Here is a 20,472-nt window from a genome sequence, read left to right as displayed (position 1 = left end):
TTTATTATATCTCGTTATCTCTCTAAATCAATTTCCAAAAATGTTCGCACATTTTAAGGTAAAATTGGACGAACCAAATAAAAAGCACCCCTAAATATCTTTATATTAAATAACTCAAGAGTAAGTATTCGGTGAGACGGATTGACAGATTTATAATCGTGAGATATGTCGATTCGATCTATACATGTAGCGAAAAATAATATTTTTGAAATTAAAAATAATACTTTTAACGAGTCATGCAGTTAGCTAGGTTGAAAATCTGTAAGTGAAATGTTCTCATAAGAATTTTTGTTATAACCTAAAACATAGAACATTTTTATATCGACGTACAAACTCCGACGATATGTCAAGATAGTGGCTAGGCCTTACACCACTATTACAAAATGTATATTTTTTGACGATTCTTTATGTTTATCTATCATCAAGATCTTAAATTTGATAAGAAATGTCGAACTCAAGATCCAATTGTAATAAACTCCTCCCCGAGTTTAAGAAAAAACAGAAGTATATTTTAAGAATTTGAAATGCTTGATCGTGGTGATATATCATGAGTAATCTCGTGTACCCGTGCATTTAAGATTTTGACACACCCGTGAAAGCACCTGTACCAGTTTATTTGATTCGTTTCCATACAATTTTTTTTATAAAGATAAGTAAATAATATATACACAATTCTCTTCCAAAAAAAAAAAACGTACATTTTCGGTTAAAATCAAAATCTGCTTGTGCTGATAACTGAGGATTCCCACAATATGCAGATATTTATATTGTATTTTTGTATCAAACACAGTGCTTGAGAAACAATTTTGTGAAACTTAACATCCACCTTCAGTGGTATTACAACCTTTTTATTTTGAAATAAAGAGATTCTTACAGGATTACTATAGCTATACTAATCCGTCTCACAAAATACGACCCGTGAGACCGTCTCATACAAATTTTTGTCTGATTATCGAAGATACAAAACACTTACAAAATCCTTCATATTTTTTGATTAGCCACAATGCATGAGTGAATGCTGTAGAAAACGAGCAGAAGCATTTGATCCTTGAGTTCAAGTGTATTGCTCTAATTATGTTATATATATTATAAGTACATTCACAAGAACATGTATATATCGACAACCATTTTTTCGTAGAGAATAATAAATATCGTTAGATGCAATTTTAAGGTATTAATTATTCTTAAAATATAATTTTTGTTACAAAATAACCTAAATCATTCCATATAAACTATTTTCTTGGCCCACACTTTTTCTTCATGCTTAATTAGGAGTCTTAAAACGAGTAAGGATTTTCATCCTCATCAAATAAAGATATTTATAACTATTTTTTTCGTATTTTCTATAAATAAATTTTTTGTTACAAAATATGCTCATACCCTACTCGCCTTTTCTTCCCTTTGATCCTATAAAAGAGGCTGCGTTCCTACCTATTCCACACATCCCATCTCAAGTACTCTTCTCTAAAAAACTTCTTGTTTTCCTTTACGATTTCAAATCCATTCTCAGACCAGTATTATAGACTGTTTCATTCCTTAAAGGGGAAAAAACACACACACGAAGTTCACCGAACTAGAAAATGGCGTCGAGCTCCATGTCTAGTCGATCGAGAAATTGGACAGCGAAGGAAAACAAGGCGTTCGAGCGGGCATTAGCAGTGTACGACAAGGACACTCATGATCGTTGGGACAACGTGGCTAAGGCCGTGCCTGGACGAACCGCCGAAGAAGTGAAGAGACATTATGAGATTCTTGTGGAGGATGTGAATAGTATCGAGAGTGGGAAAGTACCATTCCCTAATTACAGAACCACTCGGGAAAGTGGTAGCACGAAGAACGACGAGCAAAGGTACGTATTTAGTATTTTAGTACTATGTAATACTTGCTAATGTCCAATAAAAATACCTAATATTTGTCTCATGAGCCTAGCCACCTTTCCATTTATCAAACCGCAATATTTTCTTGGTTTTTATTGCTTAGGTATAAAATGTACTTTGGCATTGGATCGAGAGAATAATGTGACAAATCAGTAAAAATTGTTACGAAAATCACCGAAAAAAAACCACATTAAATTTCATGCATGATTCGATAATTGTTATTTTAATAAAATATAGTGTTTTCGAGGTAATCAACTTGAATATTTTTCGATGCAGGATGGAAAATCTGAAGCCTCAGTGAGGGAAACGTGGAAGACGAAGTAATTAATTATTTAAGATGCGTATTGAATTATAAAACTAAATATTAGAAATGCATGCGTCTCTCCTGCAATCTATAAAGCTATCTATCTTATTTGCTAATCAATTAACTTTAGTTTACTGAAAATTTGGAGGGAAGCTTTCTTGGTCCGGTATTTGATGAATCGAATAAAATTTTCATTCTCTTTCGGATCAAATTTAATATATATGTGTATATTTGAGGTTTAATTAACTAAAGTTTCGATTCAAAAAACACATGAACACGAAAATTGAAATGACAAACTGATGAATACAAAGAACGTCGACGACAAACACTGATATTAGTTGATGTTAGAAATACCGACTCCAACTTTTCCACAAGGGACCAAAGTGGTGCATGGTTCTTGTCGAGTTCTTAGCAGTCTCGTACAATTTAGGTTAACACCACTCATCCTAGGAACACAAAAAAAATGCATCCAATACCGAGATTCCAACTTTATTTGATGGGCCGGCTGCATCCACCTCATGCTATTTTCTGGAGTCCTTCGTCAAAATAGCCATGGATATCTTGAGTATATTTTTCTTATGTATATATAATCATTTTTTTCCCCTTTAAGTTGGAAAATCTTTTAGTTTTTCAGTTTTGTGGACGGACTAGGAACCATCAAAGTCATGCAACCCGCACAGAATTTACCACAACTTAGAAACAATTTGCTTTTCTTTTTAGCACCCTGACTAAATTAGTTGAATAGGAAAAGGGGGTGATTTTAAATTAAATGCAGTCCCCCAACACAGATTATTAAACAAATCTTCAACTAGTTATGACTTTAAATCAATTTAACTAAATCCCAGCCGAAGTAGGTTTTTGCCATCCATGAAGTAACCAAAAAGATCTATATTTGCCGTCTGCGACCAGCAATTTATAACACGAATGAAGAATACATGTCTCATACAGCTAAAATCTATAACACTAAGCAACAACACTTCACAAAGGAACTAAGGAGAAGGTTTAACTAATCATATCTGGACATGCAAGCTATTACCAAGGATGGAAGAAAAAGAGAACAATGCTAAAATGGATCATCCATTCATAAAAAGTTCTCTATAATTTGTCGCAATTCAGTAAAAAGGAAAGTAAGCGGTCATCTGAATAATCAATATTTGACAAAAGTAAAGCTCAGCATAAGAAACGTCACTACATCCAAATTCATTATTGTAACATGGCTCATAGACCATCGTGCACAGAAAGTGAAATTCCAAAATAGAAACTCAAATTGTCATACTACAGTCTCCAAAAAGCCCATTATTCACACGTCTAAATTCTGGTGTTCAGCGTCTAGTATCACAAGCTTACTCAGCCAATGTTGTTTGAAGAGGCAGAGAACTTTCCACTTCCTTGGTCTCAGAACTCCTTTCTGAGACAACTTTTGACATGCTAAACATCTGAGAATGCAACAGAAACCTGTTGGAATCAAGTAAGAGCAAACGAAACTATACATGCTTTCTTTGAATGTTAAAAGTTGCTAAAATAAACCTTCTTGATTGTCTTTTGAAAGCAAGTTTTGTGTTCATCCATAGAAGCATTAATAAATTCATCAATATGGTCTCTCACATCTTCTAGGAAAGTAGCATCATCTCTCTTCTTCCTCCGACATGAGGTCATGGCCTGGGTTGGAGCTGCGGAGGATGGAAACTTCTCATTTGGGCTTTCTCCAGTTGCCATTATTGATCACCACCTGAGAAGATGTCCAGCAGCGCCCATTAAAGACAAAGTTGCTCATACATGAAAATACAAAAGAGGAAAGGAAATTGCACAAATTGGCACATCAGGAATAACATTGTTGTAAATATCTGGTTCCACGTTGATCTTGTCAATGATTCCATTACATAATTCAGACACGCTGATAAAATCTGCTTAAATCAAGTGGCCAATGAACTGGCAATTGGTTACTCAGCTTTCTGTCAGAAAACCATAAAAGAGCACTAGAATTTTACAACGTGCCAGGCGCACATAAATCTTAGCAAATAATCATAAAAGACTAAAAGAGTAACTAAACATTCCTTCATTCATTGCTATGCAACCTTAAGGTAGGAACTTTGCAGAGTCCATAAACTAGTACAAGCTCAGTAATTTCACCAAGTTGTAAGATGATTCGAAGGTACACACATAAAAATATGGATTCACGTTCAGCTCATTATATACCACTGTCTCCTTTCAAAAACTAAAAACGTGGCAATCACACCCAACCAAGACAAAATGTTTCAAGAAACACAATAATCTCACCCACCGAAATGATTAACGCAAGAATAATTTTAAAAAAAGTTTCGAAGATGTACAAGAAATTCCATCAAAGTGTAGTTTTTTTAAAAAAGGAACTCAAATCAAGTGCACTTGCATTAGCATCATCAGTCATTCTGCCAAAAAAATGAAAAAAAAAGTGAGAAACAGTTACCAAAGGAGAGGTTGCTGATCTTGCTTACACCAAAAGGTTTCCAATATCAAATTCAAAATTGAACTTCTTTACTGCCACTACAAAAAAACGGACAGCATAGCGACGGTTTTATTAAAACCGTCGCTAATATAGCGACGTTTTTCAATTAACCGTCGCTATATAGCGACAATATTTAATAAACCGTTGCTTGTTTACAATAGCGACGGTTTTTCGAATAACGGTCGCTAAAATAGCGACGGTTTTAAAAACATCGTCGCAATTTAGCGACCGGTTTTCACAAACCGTCGCTCATATTGCGACTGTTTCCAAACACCGTCGTTATTTAAAGCCACGGTCTTTTTACCCGTCGCCATTAATAAAAATGGAGACGGTTTTACGAAACAGTCGCAATATTATAACGACGGTTCTAGTTAGACCGTCGCTTTAAAATAGCGACGGTTTGGAGTAAATGGTCGCTAAATAGAATAAGCAACGGTTTTTAAAAACATAGTCGCTATTATAACGACAGTTTCTTTACACCCGTCGTCATAATAGCGACGGGTTTAAGACAACCGTCGCCGATTTACATCGGCGACGGTTTAGAAATAACCGTCGCCGATGTAGTTTGGCGACTGTTTTCTACAAACCGTCGCTACATGACGATGGTGAATTCCTAACAGTCGCTATATAGCGACGGTTTTATTCATATCCGTCGCTATATAGCGACTGTTCCTAAATAACCCGTCGCTATGTTTGTATATAATCAGCCCTCCCCGAACATTTCTTACACGATTTCATCTCTGTTTCGTTTTTTTTTCGAACTCTATCAATTTTTTTCTCTGTTTCGATTTTTTTATTGCGTACTTAACATTTTTTCGTATTTATGTTGTAGATTTGATTGTCGATGCGATCTTCCAACGCTACGTGGGAGCTGCAAATCTTCGCACAAATCAGGTTTTAATTTACTATATATAAATACCGTTGTTTATATATTAATTTACTATAAATACCGTTTATATATTCGCACAAATCTTCACACAAATCTTCGCAGAAATCTTCGCAGAATCTTCGCACAAATCTTCGCACCCCGTTTATATTTTGATTTTTGCGATAAATCCCGCCGCTTTTTATGCGGCGGGATTTTTTAAAAAACCTCCGAACAAAATAGCGACGGTTGTTAAAAGACCGTCGCTTCAGATAGAGACGGTCTTTTTATTTAATCCGTCGCTTCATATAGCGACGGTGTTTAATGTCCGTCGCTTATAATGGCGACGGTTTTTAGAATAACCGTCGCTAATATAGCGACGGTCTTCTTCAAGAAACCGTCGCTAATATAAGCGACGGGGAGCCAAATCGTCGTCTTTAGAAGACGACGGGGCCCCTGGTCACGTTTAACAAAACCGTCGTCTTTACCGTCGCTAGGCCTAATTAGCGACGGTTTGACCGTCGCTAATGGCCGAATTTTTTTGTAGTGTGCGGACCATGACGCAGAACACGCATCGCTCCATAAAAATTCACCGGAAGATGTAAAAAAATTTAAAATATTCATAACTACGACTTCAATTTCTGCGTGTTTCCTAATCACAGCCATTAATTTTACTTGAACATAAACACCAAAAAAATTCAAAATATATCGATCTAATAACTAATTCGTACTAATCAGAACAGGAGCTCTCAATTACTGCATTAATTCAGATACAAGAAGTGGAATACATACCTATAATTTGGAGATTTCCAGACAATCCTTTTCCAATGCAATCGGTTGTGAGATTTGCTTTATAATGTAGAGGGATGTGATATTAAGCCGAAGATTGGCTTGCAGCTTGGGGGACAAGTCATCTGCGTAAGGAGGGCTTTGGAAAGGCCCAATATGGCTTGGGCTTTGTAAAGGCCCACTTTCTTACTATGATTTTATGGAGCACAATCCAACCTCATTATATTTCTAACTAAAATATTTTAAAAAATGTTCTGAGGCAAACCTTCTCTTCCGAATACATCGATCACACCTCGGAATGACAACGGGTAGGTATGAAATGGATTTAGCCTATCCATGGACCCGACCTGCCAAGGAAAACTTGGACCAAGACCTGCCCCGCCCCGTCTCAAAGCCCGACTACTCCCATACGAATGAAATCTATAAACCGTTAAATATTAGGAACATTTTATTTATATTAAATATACAATAAAAAAATCCAAAAATAAATATATTTATCAAAATTACATCAAAGCCATAACATTTTAATAATATGTTAGCAATAAGAGACAAAATATATTGTGATTTGAGGTTAGGTTGGGGACAACCGACATCGCTGCTTCATACGAACGAGTTTATGCTACACTCATTCGAGTTCTATTCCTGGTAGGGATTTAAATGAGCGAGGCTCGTTTAGTGTATATACATGTTTGAGTTCGATTTGAGTTTTTATCAAAAGTTCGAGCTCAACTTGTTAAGCAGGCTCGTTTTTTAATTTCGTTAAACAAGATAATTTTGAGCTCGTTGAACAAACTCATTTTTTAGCTCGTCGAGCAAATTTAGCCAAAATGCCAACTAATGTATGATAATTTAAAAGATAGATTTCTCATTGTATAGTTTTTCAATCACTTCCCTTACACTCAAATTTCGATGTGAGATTATACAATCAAAGTCCAACTAGTCGAGCTTGCGATGCTCGCAAGCTTACGAGTCGAATATTCTTAAAACTCGAGCTCGACTTGATAAAATTGTCGAACTCGAAATCGATATGGGCTTGATAAGCTTAACAAACAAAATTTTTACCGAGGAGCTCCATGTAGTTCAAAAACAGCTTGATTCATTTATATCCATAATTCTTAATTTGTTTGTGTAAGATAATCGCACTTAACTCATACAAAAACAGAATAGAAAATGTTACTTCCGATGTAACGATTAAAATAGGGGGTAAATCAAAATGGGGAATAGGAAGTTTGGTTTTTGGTGGCCAATTTCGAATTTTAATCTTACCATGGAATTTTTAATTTTTTTTTTAATTTCAATATTTTTCGTTAAAAAAGCTACTTTTTCTACACATGTGAACAATTAACACGAAGTCAATATCACTATCATAGTCACCTCAAATGACCAAATAAAAAAAATATTTAGGATCAAGAATTATTATAAATTTTCTAATCAAATAATTATAATTCTAATATAAAATTTGTTTGTTTTTAGTCTATTATTATTAATTAATTCCATCGATCAGAGTTTCATTATTTTATGAAAACTTCCACCACAAACTTCTATGTTTGTACAATAAGATATTAAAATGATAAGATAACAATCAACTGAATAAATTATTATAAAATTTATTGTTATTTAATTTAGTTAAACATTAAATAACACAAAATATAAAAAAAAAAAAATTAACGTCTCATCTTTCAAACTATACGGATAAGTAGTCTCGAGGTTAACAATCCGATCAACCTTTTGCACTTCGTCCCCAAAATTCAAATTATTTTATTTTATTTTATTTTTAAATTCGATATAATAAAATTTCATCGTCCCAAATTGTAATACAAGTTCCGTTTATTCTTACTTACTACACACTTCTGCAGAGACAAACATACTCCACAACCTCACTTTCATCTCAACGTTCCACCGCCTCAGCCATCATCAGCTTCACACAAACTGGGAAACGAAGCTTTTCGCTTCTCCGCGATAACTTCATTTCCATGACTCTGCGTCGTTAAATGCACACCGCTCGATTTGCACCAGATTCAAATCACCATTCCATCGTCTATGGTCGCCTTTTCGACTATAATCGTGATCCCAGATCGAATGTAGAATCCTTTTTCCCTACAATCTGCTTCTTCAACACCCTAAGAAGCCCAAAAAAAAGCAGTCTAGCATGAATGTTTTCAAATATGCAAAAATTAATATATTTTTTTCCTATTTAAAGAATAGTGTCTCTCTAAAAGTAAAAGAAACATAGGAGTTATAAGGGTAACTGGAGCTTACATCTTTGTTCAAGATCATCACATTCTTCCCTATTCTTGCGTTTTTGTCAATAATACAGTTCCTACAAGAAAAAAACCAAGAGCATTTTATTAGTGTATCGACGTTCCCTGTATACAATATATATACACGCGCGCGCGTACATAGGCGCGAATGCAAAACATATATACGTATGTATAGATATACGAACAGTACAAGTTTGAATCTCCAGTTAAACTAGTTAACCTGATTTTTGTATCTCTACCAATCCCCACTGGAACTCTCCCTCGTGCTAGCAGAGAGGCAATCTCTGATTCTGTTTGGTAATAGTCAGCACCCATCATCAAAGTATCCTGTATTTGGCAATCAAGTAAGTTTACAAGATGGCTTCTTTTCCTAGCATTCTAAAAAACATAGCTCATGTTCGAGCACGAAGAGTGTTTATTAGTCACCTTTAGTTCGACCCCCGTGTCTAGACGAGAGCGTTCCCCTACTATGGAATGCTCAATAGTGCATTCTCGTAGGAAACATCCGTGTGAGATTATTGCATCTTTAATCTAAAATGCATATCTTATATTAGATAATTGATAGTTAGTTTGACGTGGTCATTTGGACAACATTGTTATTGGAAAATGATACAACTTACCTTGGATTTGTCAATTTTGGTTGGTGGCAAGAAACTAGGAGATGTGTAGAAAGGTGTTTTCGGATCGTAAAATTCAAATCTTGGAAACTGCCAAAAGGAAAGAAACGAGGATATAGTTGCTGGCTCACATCCGAAGAAACATTGAATTAATAGATAAATGATGTTTTTTGTGTTGAAATATGCCGGCTTACCGAGCTATAATTAAAATGAATAAAATTACTCCAGAAACGTGGAAAAAAGAAACTATGTGCATCATCTGGATATCTAATTTCTCAGCCGTGGTTACAGTAACTATGTTTAGGCCACAAATCCAAGGTGTATGGAGCGGCACGGGGCGTCTCTAAAATAAACAAATTTCAGATTAAACTTGATGTGTTCTAAGTCAATCTCAATGTCTGATGCATTGTGGGCTCAAGACATGACATAAATTTTCTTCTAGTTCACAAAAGTAGCAATGAGGACAAACATGCAAACCTCATCCGTAAGAGCCAAATTAGCATCGTAGAATGATTTGATTGTCCCAATATCCTCCCAATAATCTCTAAATATATATGCCTGCAAAAATATTAATTAATCAACGATAGGCACGGAATATAATTGTTGTATGAATTTAAAGTTTCTTGGGTACCTGCACATTTTGTTCTCTGACAGACGAGGGTATGATTTCAGAGCCGAAGTCATTTGACGTAGGGTATCTCCACCTCAGGAGATTCAACAATATTTCTTTCTTGAATGCATATACTCCCATCGAAGCAAGGTATGGAGATTTTGCAGCTTCATTTGGAGATAATCCTATCAATTTACCATCTATTTGCTGCAGGAAGTCCGAATGAAAACATGATGTAGGGGAAATTACTTTTCCAAAACTAGTCATATTGATGATTTAAAATATTTTGGTGGTGCATTTCTTATCAAGCCAACGTGTAGCCAAGAATTTAAAGTTCATTTAAGCAGTAGCATACCATTGCATTCTTGTCAGCATCTTTAGGTTTCTCAGAAAATTGAGTTATCTGACCCGAGCTATCGATCTTCACCAGTCCAAAATTTGATGCTCGACTGAGGGATGAAATTGGGTTCAATCCAAATCGGGTTATAAGTATAAAAAAACGTAAAAAAGATAGAAACAAACCTGTCATCAACTGGTACACATGAAAGTGTAAGATCGGCATTTCTGTCAATGTGGTTCTGTTTTATCATTTCAAAATAATTAGCTACCTTGATATCATGGAAACACAAAAAACATTCGACATTTACAACTCCATATACACGTGAGATCGTGTGTGTGTGACTGCTTGCCTGAACAAAGTCCATATAGTCCATTCGATACAGATGATCCCCTGATAGTATTACTATGTGTTCAATATCTTTCACCTTGGCATCCTGAAAGAATCACAATTTCAACAAGCAACGAGAATTCAAGAAACAAACTTTAGAGGGAAAAGTAACCATTAGACAATACTGGATATGTTAAAGCTCCGAGGATTGACCTCAAATAGCCATAGAAATTGCCTAACAGCGTCAGCAGTTCCCTGAAACCACTGCTTCCCCATTTCTCCTGCTGTTTGTGTCGCGGCCAAGACCTACATCCATTGAGGATTCAACTATTATCTCCAAATTAGGGGGATAGTTATGCACAACCAGTAATCTTTAAAAACCACTTGATTAAATAGGGGGCCTTTTCAAGTGAATTTCCAAAGAGAAGTAGTAGAGAAACCTTGAAACCAGATTTTCTGTCCTTCGGATGTCGGCTCCATAGAGCACTTCTAAACAAGTAAAACCCAATGGCATATCACCAAATTTTATTGAAGCACCTTTTTTTTAAAACACTAATTAAAAGTTTTCCCTTTAAACGCACTCATATTTATATAGGTTTTGATCACCTCAACGCATCCATCACCGAAGCTGATACCATTCCCAGTATATGTACGAGAGATATGGCGATTGAGAGAAGCAGAATTGAACTGTGTCAGCACGAAGATCTTGTTAATGCCACTGTTGATGCAGTTGCTCATTGGAATGTCTATTAGCCTATAGCATCCTCCTAGTGGAACCTGCCATTTGTATAACACAAGGATGTCATATACTGTCATCTCGTGTAATCAAGCTGGACAACTAAACTCGTATATCGATGCATCATAATCTGGACGATTTCGTTCAAACTACAACACCAGGTGATGTATAGATCAATCGGGGTTCATTACCGTCTCACCCCGAATCCATGCCACGAGCCTAATTTAGTGTTTTAATGGAGGGGTGAGATAATAAATCTGGTTTCTTATGCTCGAAAAATTACATGTCGTTGATAATGGAATTATTTTCATTTCAGAGGTAAATAGCACCCTATACTAGCAAGCAAAAAGCTGCATGATAGAAAGATCGAGTAACTACTACTCGGCATCTGCACTCACAAAATTGTTAAAAGAAAAAGGATTAATTCGAGTTGGAGTCCATCAAAAATCTTCTCTCAAAATTTATGACACGAACCCACAAGGAATCCTGCCATTTGTACCATCTTTAACTCTGTTAATGACTTTTACAAGAAAAATAACAAAAGATTTTCACAAAATCAAATTTCCCAGTACCAAGAGATACTCATTCGAAGTGTAATTTGGACATGAAAAATATATAATTCTCACAGCTGGTGTTGCTGCTCTGGTTGTGAGGGGGAAAAGCTGCGTGCCCGCACCTCCTCCTAGAATAATGGCTGCCACATTTTTCGGGTCCGCCCTTCGTCTCTCGATCCTTAGTGATTGAACTGTCTGAAACATACATGCTTATCTTAATCAACTAAAATAATGACTCAATTATTTTCAAATTTGCAACAGAATATAGCATGGGTCCAAAATGAACGGAAAGAAATATGAAGTTGAATGGAATAGTGACCGCTGTTTCTTGGCTGTTTTCTCTGGTGAGAACAGAGTAAGCAACCCCAGGTTTAAATTTCCTCCCATCTCTCCCCAGACTCGAACTTTTTCGAAGCTTGTTAGCCCATATACAGTTCTTTAAACTCCCTTTAATTTTCTCCCCCCAAAATCCATCTTCTCCGTTGCAAATCCCACTCCTACAAACTGTAGCCAAATGAGCTTTCAGTGTTGATGTTGCAGAGCAAGTATCCATCAGGTTTTTACACACAGATCAAAGATTATGAAGACGCGAGAATCTTGAAAAAGAAAGGGATTAAAGTTGCAAACACAAGAAAGTTGGGAGATCTGAATAATTACGAGCTCGGAAAAATCATGAAATATCACTGAAATGGAGGTGGCCGCTTTTATTGCCTTGTGAGTTTTCACGGGAAAACTTGCCGAGTTACTATTTATATCGTGACAAATGGCACGTAGTATGGAAGTAAATACATAAAAAAAAAACGTCTCACAAACACATGCAAAAACACACAGTGTGTGTGAATTTTATTGTGATTGGTGAGCTGATAGGGGAAGAAGATTGGATACTGGGCATCGTCCACGTAGCAAGAGTGCTGCAGCATTTGGAGAACTGGGACGGAACACATGTCCAATTCCTAATATTTTATTTTAAATGTCTAGAAGTCTTGGATTATATCACGTTTACTTCTTTCTTCTTCTTTTTTTATCGGTCAATTGAATTTATAGATTAAAAAATTTATTGTACAAGAATGATTCAGGTCATATTGGAAAATACAAAACTGCAACACGCCAAAAATACATGTGGATTATTATTATTATTATTATCACATTTTTAACGTAGTTTTCTATCAGCAGCTATCATCATTAGGAAAAATAAGGAGGCCTTATTTATAAGCAAAGTATTACGATAACACCATCGCATTTGACAATTAATGAAAATGGATAACAAGATTTAATGAGTTTTGTCGGTACTATGACAAATAAAGAATGAGAAGGAACATTGAGAGGTCAAAAAACATTATAGCCATATAGGAGCATAAACTTTGCGATGTTAAGTGGGTAGATGAGATCTTATTTACGTGAGCACTACTCTTATTTTATTTCAACGGATAAGATCTAGCCACACATACAATTTCAAAAAAAAAGTGGATCCTATATATACATGGTTATTCATCCTATAATGAGGACAATGCTCACATGTGTATAATGAAATAAAACATTAAGTGAGCCTAAGAGATTATAGGGTAGAACATTGTGTGAGAAAGTTGGAGAGACGAAGTTTTTGATGTAATCATTGATAACTTTATTGTATGTTCATACGATTGTGATATGATATTATATATATTATGCTTTTATAGGAAAATGCTAATATGTCCTTTGATATATTTTTTAAATAGTTTTTCAAAAAAAAAAATCAGATTTTTTTCCCACTTTTTTCGAATTTATTTTAATTTTTAAGTTAATTTTTTCCTTTTCTTTAGTTTTGAAGATATCTAAAATGGCTAAATTGATCCGATTGTGGGTGTGCACATTTAAAAAATAAAAGAGTTAATGAGCTTCACCGTGCAAAGACTCCACACACGAGAAACACCAACATCACCGCACTTGGATCCACGTGTGCCGTTTCCGCATCTCTTCCTCTCCTCTTGACCATACCTTGAGGAACAGATGTAGGCCGATATGTGAGAAAACTATGAATATATAGTTTTTTGGATTGAGAACAAAAGGGATGTATGATGAAAAGTAGTACACAAAAAATTATGTGAGATTGTCTAATATGTCAATTTTGTGACACAAATATTTAATTCTAGTCGATTCATAAAAACATATTATTACATTTTATTTTAAAAATATTTTTTTCATTTCAAATATGCATGATTTTGATCTGTCTAACAAAAATAGATACATGAGACTATTGAGAGACATATTTACAATAACAAACTATGTTTTTGGCAAAATAAACAATTGAAAGAGCCGGAAGTAAATTTTTTTCCCCTCATTTTCTGGCTAATTATGCCCAATAGCGTGAGGTTATTTGTGTATGTACTTTTAATTTGGTATAATATAATTAATACACGCCGATCCATCAGTCGGTGAAAATACTCGTTCCTGATTAAATTTTGTTTGTTTCTGTTGCATTTATCACTGTCAGTTGTACTTTAATGCGTCGGTCGATGAATATATATGACTAGACTAGCCTTCACGTTTAGTAATTTCATTAGCATTAATTATCTGGCAAATGATACCATTCAGCCTAGGGGTGAGCAAAAATTCGGTTAAACCGATTTAACCGACCGAACCGAATTAATTCGGAAATTCGGTTCGGTTAATTCGGTTAATTCGGTTTCGAAATTTTCAAAAATCGATTAATTCGGTTAATTCGGTTCGGTTCCGGTTTTTGTAAAAAAATATCGGTTAAATTTTCAAAAATCGATTAATTCGGTTAATTCGGTTCGGTTCCGGTTTTTGTAAAAAAATATCGGTTTAACCGAATTAACCGAATTATTAAATAAATAATTTTTATTTTATTTTATTATGTTTTAAATATAATTTATAATATTTTTATATTTAATATTGTATATTATAATTAATTTTTTAAATTTTTTATGAATAAAGTGTTTTATTATGATTAAAATAGAATATTAATTATTAATTTTATGTATAATTTTTAAAATTTTAATTTTTTTACAATATTAATTATTAATTATATATATAATTTTTAAAATTTAATTTTTTTAAAAAAAATCGGTTAATTCGGTTACCGACCGAAATAATCGATTTTAATTCGGTTCGGTTAATTCGGTTTTTGTGAAAATTCGGTTCGGTTCGGTTAGTCTAAAAATTTTCGGTTAAATCGGTTTTCGGTTAATTCGGTTCGGTTTTTAACCGAATTAACCGAATACTCACCCCTAATTCAGCCCATAATCACCATTAATTATTATTATTCAAAAGACAGATTGCACGCACGTACATCTTATTAGTTTTGTTTCAACATAATATTATGATATTAACCTTATTAATGTACGTGTTATTGTACTAGTAAGGAAAAAATTACCCGATCGATAAAAAAATGGGTGTGATTTGAATGATTTTCCCTTTGCTTAGGGTTCCTTATCCTACCATTCGAAATGCACAATTTGTTATTTTGAGTCATGATTATTTCAGTGCTATAGTTCATGTCTTGTGTATCCGTAGCGCAAATGCATTCCATATCGAGTATTGGTAAGAAAAATCCGCTACTTAAACTATGTATCTGCTAACCGGGCAGAAGGAGAAGAATTTGACATGTACAAGAATGAGCGGGTTAGAGTGTGGGTTGGACTTTTTATGAGGGTAAAGAGGCCACTGTCTCAAGTTTTGATCTTTTTTGTCTCGGCTCGGTCTTTCAAGAGGTTCAACATATATTTTGAGTTGATGATTTGTCCAAGTAAATTTTTTTTTCGTCCAATATTAAATAGAAAGAAGAGTAATTTGATTATTTTTTGTTTATAATCGATCAAACTCGATCTTTTCTTCAAGTTTGGTTTGAACACTTTAAATAATATCAAGAGACTTTGGGGACATTTATTGAGTTTGGAGAAGTTAACAAGTTAGTCTTTAACTAGCTTGATAAAGTATTATATAAAACTTCAACAATTTTTTTAGATACTACAGTGTTTGACAAAACTGAATGATTTATTCTTAAAATACTAGTATTATCTATAAGATTGTGTTATTTATTCTAGTAACATTTGCATAAGTAGAAAGAAGCTTATTGAAGATGAAATTAATAAACACATATATTCGATCAATAATATCACAAAATAGAAATTAATAAACACATATATTCGATCAATAATATCACAAAATAGACTAAATGAGCTAACTATCTTGTTAACTGACAAAAAAATTATCCGAAAACTAGATTATACAAATTTGATATATATATTTTTTTCTAAAATAATTAAACAATTATTATTTATATAATTAATTCAAATATTTATTGGCTTGTTTTTTATGAAATATATTATTTCTTGTATATTTATTATTTATTATTTGTTAACTGAATTTTAGGAGGAGAACATATTTTTAAATTTTCGTCTTAGACCCCATCGAATACTTCTATTTAGAGTTGGAGAGGTCGATATATAAATTCGTCCCTATTAATTTTCCGAGCACTAGAATTTTGATTTTCGCGTGAATATCATTTTTCGAAATGGGAGATCCAACGAATAGAAGAATTTAATAATTTTTTTTGTTTTATGCCATTTTTAAAAGGGTCTGAAGAGAGGATGGATGCTATTGATTTATCCCGCGTTTGGATGTTGAGGTAGTGCTGACTGCTGATAGGTTGTCGTAGGGAGACCCAAAGTAGTTGAACCATCCACCTAAATCTATTAATTACCTCCTTTTTTTTATACCCCGCCGCGTTCTTTCAAAATTATCCCAATTTTCAGTCCCAATTCCGATGGCCGGAATCCTCGCCGCCGCCCGCCGAGTCTACCTTACCCTCTACAACTGGATTGTATTCTACGGCTGGCTCCAAGTACTCTATCTCTCACTCACCACCCTCAAACAATCCGGCCACCAATCCGTCTACTCCGCCGTGGAGACGCCCCTCCTGCTGGCCCAGTCCGCCGCCGCCGTCGAAATCCTCCACAGTTTGATCGGCCTGGTCAGATCTCCGGTTAGCGCCACGCTTCCTCAGGTCAGCTCCAGATTGTACCTCACATGGGGCATTCTGTACAGCTTCCCTGAGATCCGGACTCATTTTCTTGTCTCATCCTTGGTGATAAGCTGGTCGATCACCGAAATCATACGATACTCTTTCTTCGGACTGAAAGAGGCATTCGGGTCGGCTCCGGGTTGGCTGCTTTGGCTCAGGTACAGTACTTTTCTTCTACTTTACCCGTCTGGAATCACGAGTGAAGTGGGTTTGATCTACAGTGCGCTACCGTATATACTGGAATCTGATAAATACAGCTTGAGAATGCCCAATAAATGGAATTTCTCGTTTGATTATTATTACAACGCTGTCTTGATCTTGGGAATTTACGTTCCTGGGAGTCCCCATATGTACGGGTACATGCTTGGACAGAGGAAGAAGTCTCTCTCCAAGACCAAAAGAGAGTGACCTGTAGCAGATTCAAAGCAGCTATGGTACTGTTACTTTTGTGTTTTGTTGTTATTATATTTAATAATTTAATATAGGGTGACTAAACCAATGGTAGCACATCAAGCTTTTAACCAAATTTGTTCGAGTGGTTTTGTGATCTTGGTTTCTTGCCTGAACTTATTTTGTTGGATCACTTCAAGAATTGCTTTTTCACCAATGACCAAAAAATACATAACCCCTTTGCAAGTAGGGCAAATGTGCCTCACTTTTAAAAACAGACTTTGAAAAGATCTTCACATTTTTACGCCTTTCCCATATTTCACAAGGATGTGAAATGCATTTTGTCCTTTCCCTTTCATCAACTTTTATATGCATGTGATCTCATCAGTTTTATATCCTAATTTAGTCATACGAGACGTTTCATTATGATATCCCCTTTCTCAAAGCAAAATCACGATGTGTATATTCATGGGTGTGTTTTCTGTTGAATGATCTTGAATGACACAGCGATAATTGCTTTGATTTTGTATTTGCTTGCAGATGCTAGCGAGGACGGCAATTAGGGAAATATGTCTAGTGGCATGATCCGAATGGTGTGTTGTGAGCTCATTCTCGCAAGCAGATATACACCAGGGCCACTAACACCAAGTTTTCATAAATTGAAGAGAGCTTTTAATTAATTCCTCGATTCAGATTTCTGTTTCTTCAAGCTTAGATTTTATTTTTCGAGAACGTTGCGTATTGTATTTTACTAGAAACAACGTTAACGTTGCACGTTGTTTCTGTCTAGGCTGTTGAAATTGTTGTGCCGCTCGTTACCTGTTCATGAACTTTCTTTGCCTTTTCATTTTAAGTTTTTAAAAGAGTTATTTGCACCAAATCACTGTAAAAGATGGGTTAAAGATAACCTTTATTCATTCTGTTTTTTCCCCTTTCGAGTAGACTCCACCATGATATTAGCAGGTGTATCACGTTTTTATGTCATTTATGAATTTGAATTATGGTATGATTATCATATTTTTTTTTGGAATAGAAATATGATGATTATAATCAAGGTTATTTGAACGTTATATTATATATTATGAGTGGGTCTCATGTGAGATCGTCTCACATGTGAGACGGGTCAATCCTATGGATATTCACAACAAAAAGTAATACTCTTAGCATAAAAATTAATACTTTTCATGGAAGACCTAAATAAGAGATTTCGTCTCATAAATACGACTCGTGAGACCGTCTCATTCAATTTTATGAAGAAACTAAAAATAACAAAATGAATATATGAATGTGTAATTCAAAACAGATCACAAATATCATTTTATTATATTTGTAATTTTTTCAACGCTTAATTTTCTCTTATTATTAATTTAATAAAATAATGAAATATTTAATAACTAAATCAAATCATGTTTTTTTTTTTTGGAAATTCAAACCACGATTTTCGATTTAGTTGTTTGATCCTCAAAAACCTAGAAAAGGGAGCATTTTCCTTCAAAGAAAGATACAAAAGACGGAAAAAAGAGAAGGGAGTAGAGACTAATTCAAAGGATAATGATGACAGACTCGCTGAAACACACGTGTAAGATTTTTGTACACGTGTGCAGACAACAAGAACATACATGCATCTTCCTCCGCCGTCTTCGAATCTCCGATATCAATTTATTTAAAGATGCAAAGAATACAGCATTCATCTTCTCTTATATTTTATAGTATTTGACTTTATTTTTTTTATATGTTATAAGTTTTATATTTATAAAATATTAAGATGTGAATATAAATAACCTGTTGATCCTACATCTTAATTATATGATGATTACATCCGTGGAGCACTTCTTATTCATATGTTATCCGCAAAATATTATCGTCCTTGAGCCTGTGTTATTCAAGTATTGTTGATAAAAAAAAATATATAGATTACATTATTAGATTAGAGGTTGAAGTTGGCGTCGATGGCGGATTTGAGAGATGAGCATGGGAATCCAATTCAGCTGGTTGATCAGTACGGTAAACCAGTTCAGCTGACTGATCATGAATACGGAAACCCCATGCATCTGATGGGCGTGGCCACCACCCACCCCGATCACACGGCGGTGACCGGTGGTGGAGGTTTCGAGCCTCAGAGACATGAGCCGCCGCCGATACAGCAGGAAGTGCAGCATCAACCGCACGAGGAAAATAAGCGATCCTCGAGTTCAAACCCCATCTCGGTTAGTTTTTATGTTTTTTTTTTCCTGCTAAATTTTTCATTTTAGAACATTGTATATGGTGCTTCATTTAATATCATTTTGATTCTTCTCTTTTATATATCTTTTGTTGCCTTCGGTATGTTGTTCAGGTCTTCTGGATGTACGTACTCGGTACGTGCATAAATTCTCATATAAAATTGTGGAACCCGATTATTTGTGAAATAATGGTTCTCGACTTATGTGTACACGTAGAAAAGTTTTATGCGGATTGTTGATATATATTTACAGTCTGAGGATGATGGACAAGGCGGGAGGATGAGGAAGAAGAAAGGACTGAAGGAGAAAATAAAGGAGAAACTGAGCGTAGGGAAAAACAAAGACAAGGATGAGGCCGCACACAGCAGCACCCCAGCCACCACCACGCCGGAGAGCAAGTCTGCCACCACCACGCCGAGGCAGGAGAAGAAGGGCGTCTTTGAGAAGATCAAAGAGAAACTTAATTCCCGGCCATCACAATAATTAGTTTAATTTGCGATCGATGCTACAATTATGTAATAATTTTATGGTACATGAATTTGTGTGTGATGCCTGTCGATCGGGTGGAAGTAATTTTAGTGTTGAATATTATAATGTTTGAGATCGTTAATTTGAGAGTATATTTATTTATATTTTGTTGTGTTCTTATTTGGGTTTCTATAGTTTTGAGTGTATATATGATCTCTTTGATGTTTTGTTCGAACATCGAATATATATATTAGATTGGAGGAAAACATATTGTAGGTAGTGGTGTAATAAATTCCTCAAATTAGGAGTTTGTTGAGATAATGCGATCGAATCTTCTCTCAATATCCTTCATCTGTGGTTCTGTGCTCACCTTCTTCTTCTTCTTTTTTTGAATCTCCGAAAAACAAATGGTTAACAGTAATACTCGTGCCCATAATCCACCCTCAACTCGCCTTGCAGAAGAACTGAAACTCCACCTTGAGGGTTGTGATCAAGAATTCACATGCGAAATCTGAATCGAGCCAATGTTGAATCCCAACAAAAAATTCAGAAACAGACAAATGTTTGCACCCCTTCTGTACCGACTTGCGGGTGGCCGTCTGAT

General features: G+C 35.0%; 4 protein-coding genes and 1 long non-coding RNA gene across 5 annotated transcripts; 3 read left to right on the top strand and 2 right to left on the bottom strand.

Annotated features, from left to right (window-relative positions):
• Positions 1–1,443: 1,443 nt before the first annotated feature.
• Positions 1,444–2,375, top strand: LOC140824830 (transcription factor RADIALIS-like). The gene is made up of 2 exons (XM_073186375.1): positions 1,444–1,849; positions 2,154–2,375. Exons 1-2 carry the CDS (start codon positions 1,581–1,583, stop codon positions 2,176–2,178), a joined length of 294 nt encoding a protein of 97 aa, XP_073042476.1. The 5' UTR covers positions 1,444–1,580; the 3' UTR covers positions 2,179–2,375.
• Positions 2,376–3,357: 982 nt separating this feature from the next.
• On the bottom strand, positions 3,358–6,491 carry LOC140823785 (uncharacterized). Its single transcript, XR_012116284.1, has 3 exons — positions 6,324–6,491; positions 3,709–3,910; positions 3,358–3,617 (listed from the first exon to the last, which is right to left on the bottom strand). It is a non-coding gene; the product is annotated as an uncharacterized lncRNA (long non-coding RNA).
• A 1,665-nt stretch (positions 6,492–8,156) lies between these two features.
• LOC140823783 (glucose-1-phosphate adenylyltransferase large subunit 1-like) lies at positions 8,157–12,565 on the bottom strand. Its single transcript, XM_073185289.1, has 14 exons — positions 12,085–12,565; positions 11,838–11,960; positions 11,082–11,252; positions 10,689–10,781; positions 10,498–10,581; positions 10,331–10,386; positions 10,164–10,257; positions 9,830–10,015; positions 9,676–9,756; positions 9,202–9,288; positions 9,008–9,112; positions 8,802–8,908; positions 8,580–8,640; positions 8,157–8,440 (listed from the first exon to the last, which is right to left on the bottom strand). The coding sequence occupies exons 1-14, from the start codon at positions 12,316–12,318 to the stop codon at positions 8,339–8,341; spliced, it is 1,584 nt and encodes a 527-aa protein (XP_073041390.1). The 5' UTR covers positions 12,319–12,565; the 3' UTR covers positions 8,157–8,338.
• Positions 12,566–16,265: 3,700 nt separating this feature from the next.
• Positions 16,266–18,104, top strand: LOC140823782 (very-long-chain (3R)-3-hydroxyacyl-CoA dehydratase PASTICCINO 2). The gene is made up of 2 exons (XM_073185288.1): positions 16,266–17,222; positions 17,719–18,104. Exon 1 carries the CDS (start codon positions 16,531–16,533, stop codon positions 17,194–17,196), a length of 666 nt encoding a protein of 221 aa, XP_073041389.1. The 5' UTR covers positions 16,266–16,530; the 3' UTR covers positions 17,197–17,222; positions 17,719–18,104.
• An 826-nt stretch (positions 18,105–18,930) lies between these two features.
• LOC140824829 (uncharacterized) lies at positions 18,931–20,109 on the top strand. The gene is made up of 2 exons (XM_073186374.1): positions 18,931–19,385; positions 19,653–20,109. Exons 1-2 carry the CDS (start codon positions 19,128–19,130, stop codon positions 19,881–19,883), a joined length of 489 nt encoding a protein of 162 aa, XP_073042475.1. The 5' UTR covers positions 18,931–19,127; the 3' UTR covers positions 19,884–20,109.
• Positions 20,110–20,472: the final 363 nt, after the last annotated feature.

The sequence above is a fragment of the Primulina eburnea genome, chromosome 2, assembly GCF_022965805.1.
Source record: "Primulina eburnea isolate SZY01 chromosome 2, ASM2296580v1, whole genome shotgun sequence".
Classification (NCBI taxonomy): domain Eukaryota; kingdom Viridiplantae; phylum Streptophyta; class Magnoliopsida; order Lamiales; family Gesneriaceae; genus Primulina; species Primulina eburnea.
This window is presented reverse-complemented; position numbering and strand designations above follow the sequence as displayed.

Bases quoted from the DNA above. Each gene is read 5' to 3' on its own strand.
- LOC140824830 (XM_073186375.1), top strand. From the start codon at position 1,581: ATGGCGTCGAGCTCCATGTCTAGTCGATCGAGAAATTGGACAGCGAAG. The intron at 1,850-2,153 runs GTACGTATTTAG...TTTTCGATGCAG, and splicing joins ACGAAGAACGACGAGCAAAG to GATGGAAAATCTGAAGCCTC.
- LOC140823783 (XM_073185289.1), bottom strand. From the start codon at position 12,318: ATGGATACTTGCTCTGCAACATCAACACTGAAAGCTCATTTGGCTACA. The intron at 10,582-10,688 runs GTCAATCCTCGG...TGATTCTTTCAG, and splicing joins AATTTCTATGGCTATTTGAG to GATGCCAAGGTGAAAGATAT. The intron at 8,441-8,579 runs GTAAGCTCCAGT...TGGGCTTCTTAG, and splicing joins TGATGATCTTGAACAAAGAT to GGTGTTGAAGAAGCAGATTG.
- LOC140823782 (XM_073185288.1), top strand. From the start codon at position 16,531: ATGGCCGGAATCCTCGCCGCCGCCCGCCGAGTCTACCTTACCCTCTAC.
- LOC140824829 (XM_073186374.1), top strand. From the start codon at position 19,128: ATGGCGGATTTGAGAGATGAGCATGGGAATCCAATTCAGCTGGTTGAT. The intron at 19,386-19,652 runs GTTAGTTTTTAT...ATATATTTACAG, and splicing joins CGAGTTCAAACCCCATCTCG to TCTGAGGATGATGGACAAGG.